This window comes from Cetorhinus maximus, chromosome 4 (genome assembly GCF_964194155.1).
Source record: "Cetorhinus maximus chromosome 4, sCetMax3.hap1.1, whole genome shotgun sequence".
Classification (NCBI taxonomy): domain Eukaryota; kingdom Metazoa; phylum Chordata; class Chondrichthyes; order Lamniformes; family Cetorhinidae; genus Cetorhinus; species Cetorhinus maximus.
In genome coordinates, this window is record NC_135882.1 from 124,188,101 (window position 1) to 124,201,582 (window position 13,482).

General features: G+C 39.9%; 1 protein-coding gene across 9 annotated transcripts in view; it reads right to left on the minus strand.

The window, feature by feature from the left end:
• runx1t1 (RUNX1 partner transcriptional co-repressor 1) overlaps positions 1 to 13,482 on the minus strand; it is an 87,740-nt gene that overhangs the window by 36,389 nt on the left and 37,869 nt on the right. For all 9 annotated transcript variants that reach the window (XM_078540737.1, XM_078540734.1, XM_078540739.1 and 6 more), the window contains exon 4: positions 5,423 to 5,512. In XM_078540737.1, coding sequence (XP_078396863.1) covers positions 5,423 to 5,512 — 90 coding nt within the window. The remainder of the gene's footprint in view (positions 1 to 5,422; positions 5,513 to 13,482) is intronic.

Sequence of the window (13,482 nt, forward strand, 5' to 3'; positions counted from 1 at the left end):
TCCCCAAGTTTCTTTGGATCTCCACTGTTTCTAACTTTTCACCATTTAAAAAGTACCATGTTCTGGACTTTTTAGGCTAAAAGTGGATGACCTCACATTTGCCTATATCGAAAACCATTTCCCACTGTTTTTCCCATTCATTCAATCTCTCAATATTTCTTTGTAATCTTGCACATCCATCTGCAATGTTATCTTTGTGCCATCAGCAAATTTAGATATGTGGCTTTTTATCCCATCATCTAAATCGTCAATAAATACTTTTAAGTAATTGCGACTGTAGTACAGATTCTGTGGAACAGCACTAATCACATTCTGCCAATGAGAGTATCTGCCTATTATCCATACTCACTGTCAAATGCTGGTCAACAAATTTTCTAACCAAGTTAATAATCAGCCTTCAATTCCATGTGAGTCAACTTTAGCTAAAGTTTCTTATGAGGAACTTTATGGGCAGAAATTACCCCCTGTTGGGGGGGTTGTGCGGAGGCGGGCGTGAACATGATCGGCGCCCCCAAATGAGGCCGCACCGCCATTTTACGTAGGCGGGCCAATTAAGGCCCGCCTAGCGTGACGTGCGCCCGGAAGCGCTGTGCGGGGGTGGGGGGAACCCCAAGTGGGGACCTACGTGCTAAAGAGCGCAGATATCTCTCTGAGGCACAGAAGTTTAAGGTTTAAAAACTTAAATAAAGGAAATATTTTAAGACATGTCCTCTCATGTGACAGTGTCACATGAGCTGGGACATGTTCATGAATTTTGATAAAAAATGTTATTTAATTAATGAAACCTCATCCCGCCCGTGGATGAGGTTCCATGAAAAATGCAAAGGCTGCCTGGGCTCTTCGCCTGCCTGCCAACCTTAAGGTTGGATGGGCAGCCCTGTTAATTGTTTTAATGACTATTTAAATGGCCTTTGACAGTTTGGCAGGCGTGCAGCCGAGTTGGCTGCGCGCCCACCAAAATGAAAATCTAAATAACGCGTGGTGACGTTGGGACACTTGCCCGACGTCACCGCACGTCATTTTACGCGTCGGCGAGCGGGCCCCGTCCCCGCTCGCCAACCTGAAAATTCTTCCATATGAATTGCCTTCTGGCATTTCAGCCATAGGCATTGCCTTGTCCACTACTTTAGACACTTCTTCAAAAAATTCAGTCAGATTCATCAGGCATGACCTACCCTTTACAAATCAATGCTGGCTTTCTCTGATCAGCTGAAGATGTCCAAGGCGTTCAGTCACTATCGATAATTATAGACTCCAGCAATTTTCTGACAACAAATGTTCAGCTAACTTGCCTGAAAATACCGTTGCAAAGTAATTAATCAACATGCTCACCATTTCCTTATTTTCAGAGAAATTGGGCAGAATTCTGCCCTTGGTGGGCGTGCGGGCCCACTGCCATTTTGAGTAGGTGGGCCAATTAAGGCCCGCCCAGCAGCCTGCCCGACAGGAAGCGCTATGCGAAAGAGCACACTGGTCCCTGAGACAAAGTGCTGTCTCAGGGAGATTAGTGACAGTGTAAAAAACTGAAAAAATAGAAAAATAAAAATATTATTAACATGTCCCCCTCACATGACAATGTCACACGAGATGGGACATGTTAACAAAAACGACATAAACTTTATTAAACTTTTTAAAAACGGACATGAAACCTCATCCCGCCAGTGGATGAGGTTTCATGTATTATCAGAAGCCCGCTGGGGCTCCTGGCCTGCCCACCAGCCTTGAGGTTGGACGGGCAGGTCTTTAATTATCTTAATTAGCCTGTCAATGGCCTTAATTTGCCATTGACAGGTTGGCAGGCAAACAGCTGATTTCGCTGTCCACCCGCCTTCCTAAAAATTTAAAGGGACCGGGATGACGTCGGGGGTTCCTCCCGACGTCATTTTCCCGTCGGCGAGTGGGCCCTGCCCCCAAATCGCCAACGGGAAAATCCTGGCCATTATCACCAGTAAAGGATTTTAAGTAACCCACACAGCTCCTGACCATCATTTCCCCAATGCAATTGTAAAAATTTGTATGTAATTGGACTTCCATTCGAAGTTTCTTTTCACACTCCCATTTTGAGGCTTTTACAATCTGTTTGTCACCCTTTGCTATTCTTTCTCTTTGCCATTCACCAGGATCTTTTTTTTTTGTTGCCTTTTTTGTGTGTTCTTTGTTTTATTTTGTCTTTTAGCTCTATAGTTGTCCACGACTGTCTATCTGGCAAATAAAGCTCTTGCTCCTTAGGGATATAAACTATTTCTCTATAACATTAAAATACTTTTTGAACACCACTGAAGGATCTTCTCTCATTCTACCCAGTTTACTATGGACAGTCTCTGTCTTGTTCTACTGAAGTCAGCCTGACCAAGTCTAGAATCTTGGTTAGCTGCTTCAAGTTTCTCCCTTTCAAACACTGCATTGAACTCAATAATGTTCTGATTGCTCTTGAATAAACATTCATGGCTTCATCCCACCGCTGATAACTATATACGGCTTATTAATTCATTACTAAATTTAACATGGCATGCCCCCTTGTTGGTTCTAGGGGATATGGCTACAGAAAGTTATCCTGAACACAAAAAAAATTCACTAACTTTCTAACATGTGCTAGTTTCCTTATCCCAATCTATATAAAAGTTAAAATTTCCCCAATGAAACCACTCTGCCTTTGCTGCATGCTTGTCTAATCTCTGCAATCATACAATCTATCACATCACAACTGCTGCCAGGGGCCTATACACAACTTCCATGATAATCTTAAATTCTTTTCCATTTCTTAACTAGACCCATAAAGTCTTCATTGCCTGCTTACCTCTCATTCAATTGGGCTACAATGTGCAGCCTTCCTCCCAATTAGGTTTGGGGGGTGGTGGGAAAGCTCATGGATGGCCTTCCTACCCCAATGCCAATTGAGGCCCTTAAATAGGCAATTAATGCCCACTTAAGGGCTTCATTCCACCGCTGCTGGTTGTCAACCAGTCGCAGACAGGGCAGTTGATATGTGGAGAGCCCAAAAAGCAAAACCCTACCCTGGGCCCCTGGTGGGTGCATTGCCAGCAGCTGCCACCAGTGGTGCTCCCTACAATACCAATCAAAGGCTGGCAGCTCTCAGGTTGCGGGATTTCCTGGCCCTTGATAATGGGGAAAGGCCCACTGTTGGCCATTTAAGTGCTTAAGTGGGCTTTCCCCAAAGGATGCGACACAGCTCTCCAGGCAGGACCCCTGTTGCCTGGATTAAATTCTGCCCCTGGTTTAATAATTTTACATTATTTAGTCATCTCTTTACCTCTTTGTTCTGCCATCAATGGTGGACCTGAAGTTATGGCATATAAAGCAAAAGGCCGGAGTCAGAGGATCAATGTGTGCAAAAGGGGCATAAAACTGCACCAGATAAGACAGTGCGAGGGTGTTGAGGAATTTTTAGATTGGCACGGAAGTCAATGTAGGTCAGTGAGAATGAAAATGATGGGCAAGCAGGACTTAGTTTAAAACATAATGTGAGCATCAGTGTTTTGGATAAATGGGAGTTTATTGAGGTTCTAGGTTGGGATGCAAGAGGAGGAAATGGAATAAACAAAATCTTGAGGTAACAGAAAGGTATAGACGTGCGCAATATAGCAAATGCAAGCAGTATTATTAAAATACATGCTATGGCACTGAAGCCCAGTGGTAGATCAAATCACATCAAAGCTGTGCGCAGCTGGTTCAGTTAGATTCAGGATCACATATGAAATATGCAGGTACTCCATATAAAATAAGAGATACATTCATACACTCTACATGTGAACCCTTATCCTAAATGTACAAATAGAAACTCTACTAGTTTTTGCACAAGTGTGAGAGTATTACACAAGCTATTCTGCAGAAAATACTATAAATATTCAGTGTGTTACGAATTTTAACAACAAAATTTTAACAGCTGCCTTGAATGCAGTAATACGACGAATCTGATACATTTATCAGACGCATTATTTGAAATTCTCAGGAAAATCATTTTTGCAGATGATTTTTAAAAATCTCCACTAAATGTCAGTACTTGAAGAGTTAATTCCATTTAAATGCTGCACCAAGTGACAACAGAAAGGAATGGGGGAGGTGGAATCTCAGAACCAGAGAAAGTAATTATAATGGTGTCTAATATCTTTCCTGTAAATGATTCTCCATAACATGAAATAGAATCGAGAGTCTGTGGCTTACATTAGCCTAATGAAAACAAGACTTTAATGCATATTGTTACAGCTGGGATTGAATGCAGTTATTAAGGCCCACGTTCCCACAACCATATGGTTTTTGTCATTAATGTCTCCTTTGAGGAAAGGCACTAAAATTAGAAAAAAAGTTGCATCTTTGATTCCAGTGATCCCAATGAAATGATATGGTAACCATATGGCATACAGCAGTGAGGGAAGATTCTGGAAGTGTCCTTGTATGCTTTTTTGGCTTTTTTCACCGTCAACCTGACCCTAAAGGGAGTTGTTTCCATGATGAAAAAGTCAGTAATATTCACAAAGGAAATGGCATTTGCATGATGCAATTCAAACACAGCACTTCTATAGTTGCTTGGCCAAAAGCATGCAACAATTATGTGCTTTTTATTAAAAAAAAATTAAAACACCCTTAAGCTTTCAAAAAGATGTTCACATTTTCGAATGTCTGACTGCGGCACAGGCAAATCCCAATTGGTCCATTTTGATTTCACATGTCAGTTCATGGAAAGGAATGCCAGTTGACCAAGAAAATACACACATACAAAAGTATACTTCCAACAAGTCAGACTTGTGATTGAAGACATTTCAAAAGTAGTACTTAAAATTTGTCATTGATTTGTTATGCGCCTGCTTATTCCTGTGGTCACTCTGTAGAGTTTCGCCATTGTCTGCTGGTGGTTTAGTTGGAGAGACTCTTCTGTTGACCCTTTGGGATTTTAATGACAGCAGCTATGTGCACTGAACTCCTGATGATATAATTTAGGGGCAATAGCAAGGGGAACAAAATAGACATCCAAATTCCTGCAGTATTTTGAAGGAGAAGGTGGGAATAGATTTGAAACCCTTGTTGGTATAAGCATGTATTTGATCTGTCAGTTTAAGGAAATGATTTTACAGATTCAGAAATAATTTCAGAAATAATATCAGAAGTTAGCTATAGATTCATATATGAATTTTGGATCCTTGGAATAAACTGGATCCCTCCACTGATACTATTTCCCTTTATTAAACATTACTTTGAGTTTTGCTAAAAATTCCTTCACTGAACCTTAAAAAATGATTCTGTGTTAAGAGCAACGAGACACTTTTGAACTAAAAGTACTATTATAATATTTTAGTGACAGAAGGGTTTAACCAACAAAGTACCTGTTACAGCATTGTCTATACCAATTGTACGCAAGGACAAAAGGCTCAAGGGTTACAAGATAAGTGGAAAATGTTGAAAATACCTTTAGAAACGGTATAACAAAAGGTCGGAGAGGAAAATTCGTAGCTTCTTGAAGCTTGGAATGAAATTCTTCAATTGTCAAGGTAGAATTCTGCAAAACAATTTTTTTAAAATGAAAGTATTTTCTTCTAGACCATATTTACAAAGATAGCTCAACAAAACATATTTCTGCATTCTATTACTCATAAATATTCAAGGTTAAATAATATATTGAGTGAGGGCCTTTCAACATACCGAACCCAGTACTAAAAGTGGTTGTGGGCATTGAGACCATGTGTTCTTTGTACTCACATTTTCACTTCTCTACTAGAAACATCTATGAACAAAAGCTTCTCTTATAATATGTTCCATCACTGATGCCATATATGCTGCCTGGGGTGACTCTAAAATACAGATGTATTTGAAGGTTTGAATTCACCAGTACATTCATTGTCTTCACAGCTTAACCCTTCAATCACTGACAATTTCCTGTTTCTGGCTGTGCTTATTTTTTTTTAAAAAAAGGAAAAGGGGCTGTTTCACAGAAATTATGGTTCCGAAATTGTGCTGCAGAATACTATAGCATATGAATGCTTAATAGGTTTGTTCGAAATTCTTCTCGTCATTAAGTATTAATCTAATCAATTAACATAAGTGGGTTACTTTCTCTTAAAATTGTACAGGGGAATTCAGAAAAAATGCTCTAAGTGTGCATGATTACACTTACTGTACTGCAGCATCAGGTCCAAAGTTTTATAATAAATAATAAAGCAGTTGAAGCCAATTTAAATTAAATAAAAATCTACTTCAAGTTTTCTTTTGAAGAAATTTAAATTCATTTTTATCTAAGTTTAATGAATTTATTGACAGCATCCATCTAAGTGTTGTTACAAATGGGCAATTATTTTAGATTTTACATCGATTTTCTCTGTAATAATAAATCTAAATAAGTTACATAAGTTTATTTTATACTTTAAGATTGCCAATTGAAAACACATTAACAAATGTATTTTTCATAATTAGTGGAAGCTCTAATGCTTTTCTCACTTAAAACTATAATGATACTTTATATAAACTTGCACAAATACTGTTATACACACTACTAGATTCAGTTTGCTTTCTGTCTGAGGTCCTAAGACCATACAGTTTAAAATACACAATTATTTCATATAAATGTTCTGATATTGTAACAACAAAAAAACAAGAGCTATCAAAAATACATAGAATGGTAATCTAAGAAGCAGTTGATTCCAACAGCTGGATCAGACACTAGATTTGGAACATAACCTCTTATTATGCACACCATGACACTCTCTGGAGGCTAGACAATTTATTACCTAATACACCTTATTTTAGAAGCAAATACATCTTTCATGTCAAAAAAAATGCAAGTCTTTTTATTTAAGCTGATGGAACCATTAGAAAGAGTAAATAAAGTATTTTTGTTCAGATGTTTTTCTGGCATAGTGCCAATGTTACTGTGGTGGCAAATTGTTTTTTTTTAAAATAAATATTCATTATTAAACCAACGCACTGCCCACCAATAGGAAATATATGGTCCTATGCCAATACTGTAGCCATGTTTACTTATAAGTTCTTGTTTCCAAGGAAACGAGAAAAGCACACACATTCCCAGTGCTAGGAGCACAGAGGACGCAAACCGGGAAGAACGGCAGAGAATATTTCAAAAGAGATCAATGGTGTTCCAACAGCTAAAGATATACCACAGATGAGGGGAAGCGTGTTTCTAATTACCCTGCCACCAGCCCCTATAAAACTCCAGGGCCATCTTAGTAAGAGCAATCTCCCAAACACTTTTGTTTATTCAACTTCCATAGCACAATTGCAGACATTACTATGCATGGAGAACATTTCTGCCAGATGGGAAAACTGGGCTCATTTAGCTATGCAATTAAGTTTGCAAAATATTCCCATTCCCAGCAAAACTCTACAATAGTTTGCATTTACATAGGCCATACTTTGTTCCGTAAACATTTGGGACACCTCAGCGGATATATCGAGAAGCTCATTAGTAATACAAACATTACAATACATAGAGTAAATGGCAAGGAACAGTAATATTTACTGCTCAGCTAAGTGACACGAATTACATTGCGCATAAGCAAAATCATCTCACTGCATAGTGATCAAAGAGAGGATTAATCTGGGAAACCAAAAACAAAATGACTGTAGTACATAGGAGGAAGAAGTTTGAATGTTAAATGATGGGAAATGACACTCTGCAATAGTATATATGTGACCGTTTAATCTTGACACCTAAAGAATGCAAGAATTGTAAAATACAATGAGCAAGAAAATCTCACCACTGAAACAAATTGACCCAGTTTTTGTTACAACGCAACATCCAGCATGAAATATCACAGCTTGCTGACAAGTTTGACACTCCACTTGACCTCAGGTGTCACTGGATCACCATTGCAGTATGTGAGGTGAGAGGAGCATGTGGTACTAGGAATAAGCACTAAGCCAAACTGCAAAACAGAAGTGACAGAAATATCATCTGAATACTTGTGAAATGATATGGCCTTATGTTGGATTTATTGTGTTTTTAAGTGCTAGAATCTCTTGGTGTTTCATGATTTTTGGTGGTTTAATCATTGAATGCTGAATTAATCATTTGTTTTCCTTGTCTCACATGTTTCCCTTTGCTTTTAATCTTTATTCATCTTTCCCATTGTTGGCGGTACCTCACCCAATGAGTTATTCCTTATGTAAAAACCTGAACAGTGACTGTTAACTGACTATTCAATTTGGAAGCCCATCATAATAGGGCTCAATTATGTTCTCACCTGACATCTGTATATGTTCATATACTGAGCAGGGGCCAATGAGTAACAACTAGGAAAAATAAACCTGATAAATTTCCCTCTACTTAACTTGGGGTCATTGATGCTAATTGCTACGCCCTCTGTACTCCAGAAATCAGCTATTATCTGCAGAAGCATTAGACTAGAACCTTCCAGGATCTCAACATGATTTAGTGCTGTACCTATACCAGGTGTTGCATTTACAACTAAACCACTGAAGTTCTGTATTTTTATTCTATACACTTAGCTTTCCATTGGAGAATATACCCATGCTCTCTTCTTAGAGAGGCAGTGAGCCTGTGTCAAATTCCTGCTACTCACTTGGTAAGCCAGAGTCTTTGCTACTCAATAATCTAGTGTTGGTTATAGTTATACTCCCTTACAACTTAACTAGCCTTGAACATAGGCCCATATAACTTGGATCAGCTTTGAGGCTTAACAAATATCCAGATCTTACAGCTTCAGAAGTCATCATTCTTGTGCTTCCTCCTCAGCATAGTTCAACATGTCTATTCCCCTCTAATCACAAATGCTGTATTTTCAGTAAATAAAAATAATGTAGAGAATCTGCTTCCACTCTATGGTCATAACTTTGCCAGTAAATAGGGTTTTGGAGCAGCTTCTGGTGAAATTATGGCAGCTGAGCAGGAGCTGCTCAGAAGAATTCTGGGCAAATATTTCAGGGTAAAGCCTCAAGAGGGAGCAAGTTGCCTATCCATAGAGTTGGAAAAACAGAAGAATGCATCAACGCCAGTTATAGGGCAATACTGATACAGATCGGAGACTAATTGCTTGTTTTCTTCCTCAACTCCTCAGAAAGGGGAAAGACTTTCTGCCAAAATCCTCAAATTTCACTCTCACTCACTCACTTCTCCAGAACTGCTTCATCCAATTCAGGGTCGTGGGGAGTCAGAGCCTAACCCAACAGGCAATGGGCGCTTGGCGGGGTACACCCAGGACGGGATGCCGGTCCATCACAGGACGCACACTCACATAGACACTCACATTGAGGGATAATTTACTGTAGCTAATCCACCTAACCAGCATGTCCTTGGATGGTGGAGGGGAAACTGGAGCAGCCGGAGGAAACCCATACAGACACAGGGAGAACGTGCAAACTCTACACAGACCCAGAGGTCAGGATTGAACCTGGGTCCCTGGAGCTCTGAGGCAGCAGCGCTACCCATTGCGCCACTGTACCACCCCACCACCACTGCCCCCGGTTAAACTTCAGTACAATGAAAAGGGTTCAGAGCAAAACATCAAAATCTTCAGTTTGATCTTTCTGCTATTGATTAAAATACTGAAATGTTCTTGCAAATTCTATTTCCATTCCAGTATCATTTTTTTTCAACGAAGAAAAGCAACCACAAGGGAATTATTAAGTTAACATCCAATCAGTAATTTAGTGGATTCTCCAAGAATTCAGAAAGCTAAGATGTTGTGATGTGGAAGGCCTGCAGAACCCAAAGGCTTGCATTTAATTCAGACCATGTTACATGCACCATTTTATTGTCGCTTACTAGGGTCAATTTTCCTCTAGACACTAGTTCAGCACCAGACACCTTTAGAACAACTCAGGTGTGCTGTGCCTATGAAGTTACAAGTACAAACATTTTCCAGCCCAGGTGCTTTATAAGAACATAAGAAGATAAGAACGTAAGAAATAGGAGCAGGGGCAGGCCTGCTCCGCTATTTGATAAGATCATGGCTGGTCTGATTAAGGCTTTAACTCCACTTTCCTGCCTATCCAGCATAACCCTTGGCTCCCTAATAGATCTATCTGTCTAACTCCGACTTGAATATATTCAATGACCCAGCCTCAACTACACTCTGTGATAGAGAATTTCAAAGATTAATGGCACACCAAAGAAATTCTTCCTCATCTCAGTCTTAAAATAGGAGACCCCTTATTTTGCAACTGTACCCATTGTTCTAAATTTCCCCATAAGGGGTAACATCTCCTCAACATCTACCCTGTCAAACCCCCACAGAATTTTGTGTATTTTGATAAGATCACTTCTCATTCTTCTCAACTCCAATGAGTATAGGCCTAACCTGTTCAATCTTTCCTCATAAGACAATCCTTTCATCCCAGGGATCAGCATAGTGAATCTTTTTTGAACTGCTTCCAATGCAAGTATATCCCTCCTTAAGTAAGGAGTCCAAAACTGCAAACAGTACTCCAGGTATGGTCTCACCAATGCCCTGTACAGTTGTAGCATGACTTCTTACTTTTATACTCCATCCCCCTTGTAATAAAGTTTAAACATAGCATTTACCTTCCTAATTAGTTGCTGTACCTTTATGCTAACTTTTTGTGATCCGTGTTCACCCAGATCCCTCTGTACTGCAGCATCCTGCAATTCTCTCCATTTAAATAATATTCTGCTTTTCTATTCTTCCTGTCAAAGTGGGCAACTTCACATTTTCCCACTTTTTACACCACCAGCTATCTTTTTCTCACACACTCAACCTATCTTTATCCCTTCACAGGCTCTTTGCATCCTCTGCACAATTTGCTTTACTACCCATTTTTGTATCATTGGCAAATTTGGCTACAATACACTAGGTTCCTTATCCAAGACACAAAGATTGTAAATAGTTGAGGCTCCAGCATTGGCATTGGTGGGACCTCACTGATTATAGTTTTCCAACCTATAAATGACCCATTAATCTCGATTCTCCATTCACAGAATCTCACAGTGCAGAAGAGGCCCTTCGGCCCACTGAGTCTGCACCGACACGTGAGAAACACCTGACCTACCTAATCCCATTTACCAGCACTTGGCCCATAGCCTTGAATGTTATGACGTACCAAGTGCTCATCCAGGTACTTTTTAAAGGATGTGAGGCAACCTGCCTCCACCACCCTCTCAGGCAGCGCATTCCCTTTTAATTAGCCAATCCTCTATCCATGCTAATATATCACCCTCAACACCATGGCAGAATTTAACCCTGGCTGGGCGGGCTTGGCGGGGTGGGCAGGGGCGGTCGGGAAGCTGACTGTCACCCGTGATCGAGGCCGGAAGGCGATTTCACACTGGTGGGCCAATTAAGACCTGCCTAGTGTGAAACGCGAGCGGCAGCGCTCAGCGCAGCCTGTGAAGGCGGGGTGGGGTGGGTGGGGCACAGAGGTGCCTCAGGGAGATGAAGAGTTTTCAAACAAAAGAAAATAAAGATGTGAGAAATGTTATAAAACATGTCCCCTCATGTGACTGTCACATGAGTAGGGACATGTTTTATAAGTGAAATTTAAAACATTTTATTTTATTTTTATTTGATGTTGGAAACCTCATCCTGCCCATGGATGATGTTTCCAAAAAAATGCAAAGGCTGCTTGGCCTTTTCGCCTGCCTGCCAACCGTAACGTTGGACAGGCAGCGAAAAATTTGATTAAATTGATCCTTTAATGGCCTTAACAGGCCTTTTAATTGTCGGCTGGCGTGCTGCCGATTACCGCACTCGCCCGCCGATCAAACTATCACGCGACTGCACATTGACGTTGGGATGCTTGCCTGACGCCAACGCGCGTCATTTCATTCTCGAGCGGGTCGGGTGCCGCCCGCCCACTGAAATGAAAATTCGGCCCATAAGTTATTATTTTGTGTAGCACCTTATCCAATGCCTTTTGGAAATCTAAATACACTATATCTACTGGTTCCCTGTTGCTAATAAATTTGTCAAACGTGATTTCCCTTTCATAATACCATGCTAACTCTGCTTGATTGCATCATGATTTTCTAAATGTTCTGCTATTACTTCCTTAATAATGGATTCCAGCATTTTCCTAATGTTGTATTGATTGGCTCACAGTTTCATGTTTTGTCTCTCTCTCCCTTCCTGAATAATGGTGTTACATTTGCGATTTTCCACTCTGCTGTGACCTTTCCAGAAACTAGATAATTTTGGAAGATAATAAACAATGCTTCCACTATCTCTGTTGCCACTTAAAGATCCTAGGATGCAGGCATCAGGTCCAAGAGACTTGTCAGACTTTAGTACCATTGGTTTACCTAGTACTTTTTCCACTATTGATAGTGATTGTTCTAAATTCCGCCCTCCTTTTTGCCTCATATTCTAATTTCTTCCTCTTTATTACCTTTTTGGTCATACTTTGTTTCTTTTTAAAATTCTCTCAATTAACTGAACTACCATTAACCTTCACAGTATTGTACACCTTTTCTTTCAACTTGATAACTTTCTTGACTTCCTCGTTTAGCTACTGATAATGCATCCTTCTCATAGTCTTTCTCAATTAAATGTAACTTTGGTTGTGAATTTTCAAATATCTCTTTAATTGTCTGCCACCTTAGTTTGGAAATCAGGATGTAAAATCAGTTTGGGTGGAGATGAGGTACAGCAGGAGGAAGTCGTCACTAGCGGGAGTAGTCTACATACCCCCTCAACAGTAACCACAATTTAGGACAAAGTATATAAGAAGAAGTATTTGCCGCTTGTGATAAAGGGACGGCAATAATCACGGGTGATTTTAATCCATATATAAACTGGAAAAATCAGACTGGCAGTAGTGACCTGGATGAGGAGTTCATAGAATGCTTTCGAGATAGTTTCTTTGAGCAGCACATTCTGGAACCAACCAGAGAGCAGGTTATACTCAACTTGGTATTGTGTAAAGTGACAGGGTTAATCAATGACCTCAGAGCGAAGGCACCCTTAGGTAGCAGTGACCACAATACGATTGAATTTTACATCCAGTTTGAAAAGGAGAAGAGTGAGTCTAAGACTAGTATCTTAAACTTAAATACGGGCAACTCTCTAGGCACGAATGCTGAGCTAGCCGAAGTGAACTGGGACACTAGGTAGCGATAGATCAATAGAGAAGCAGTGGCAGATATTTAAGGAGATATTTCAGAATATTCCGAATAAGTACATACCTACTATAAAGAAACATTCTAAAGGGTGGGCCCAATGTCCGTGGTTCACGAAAGAAGTTAAAGAAAGCATCAAACTTAAGGAAAAAGCATATAACTGTGCAAAGCTGAGTGGCAGGTCGATTGATTGGTCAAAATATAAAGAATAGCAGAGTATGGCTAAAAGGTTAATCAGGAGAAATAAATTAGAGTACGAGAGGAAGCTAGCTAGAAATGTAAGAAGGAATAGCAAGTATTTCTACAGATATTTAAAAAGTAAAAGAGTAAGTAAAGTGAGTTGTTGTTCCTCTAGAGAGTGACAATGGGTAGTTAATACTAGATAAGGAAATGGTGGATGAAATGAACAAATATTTTGCTTA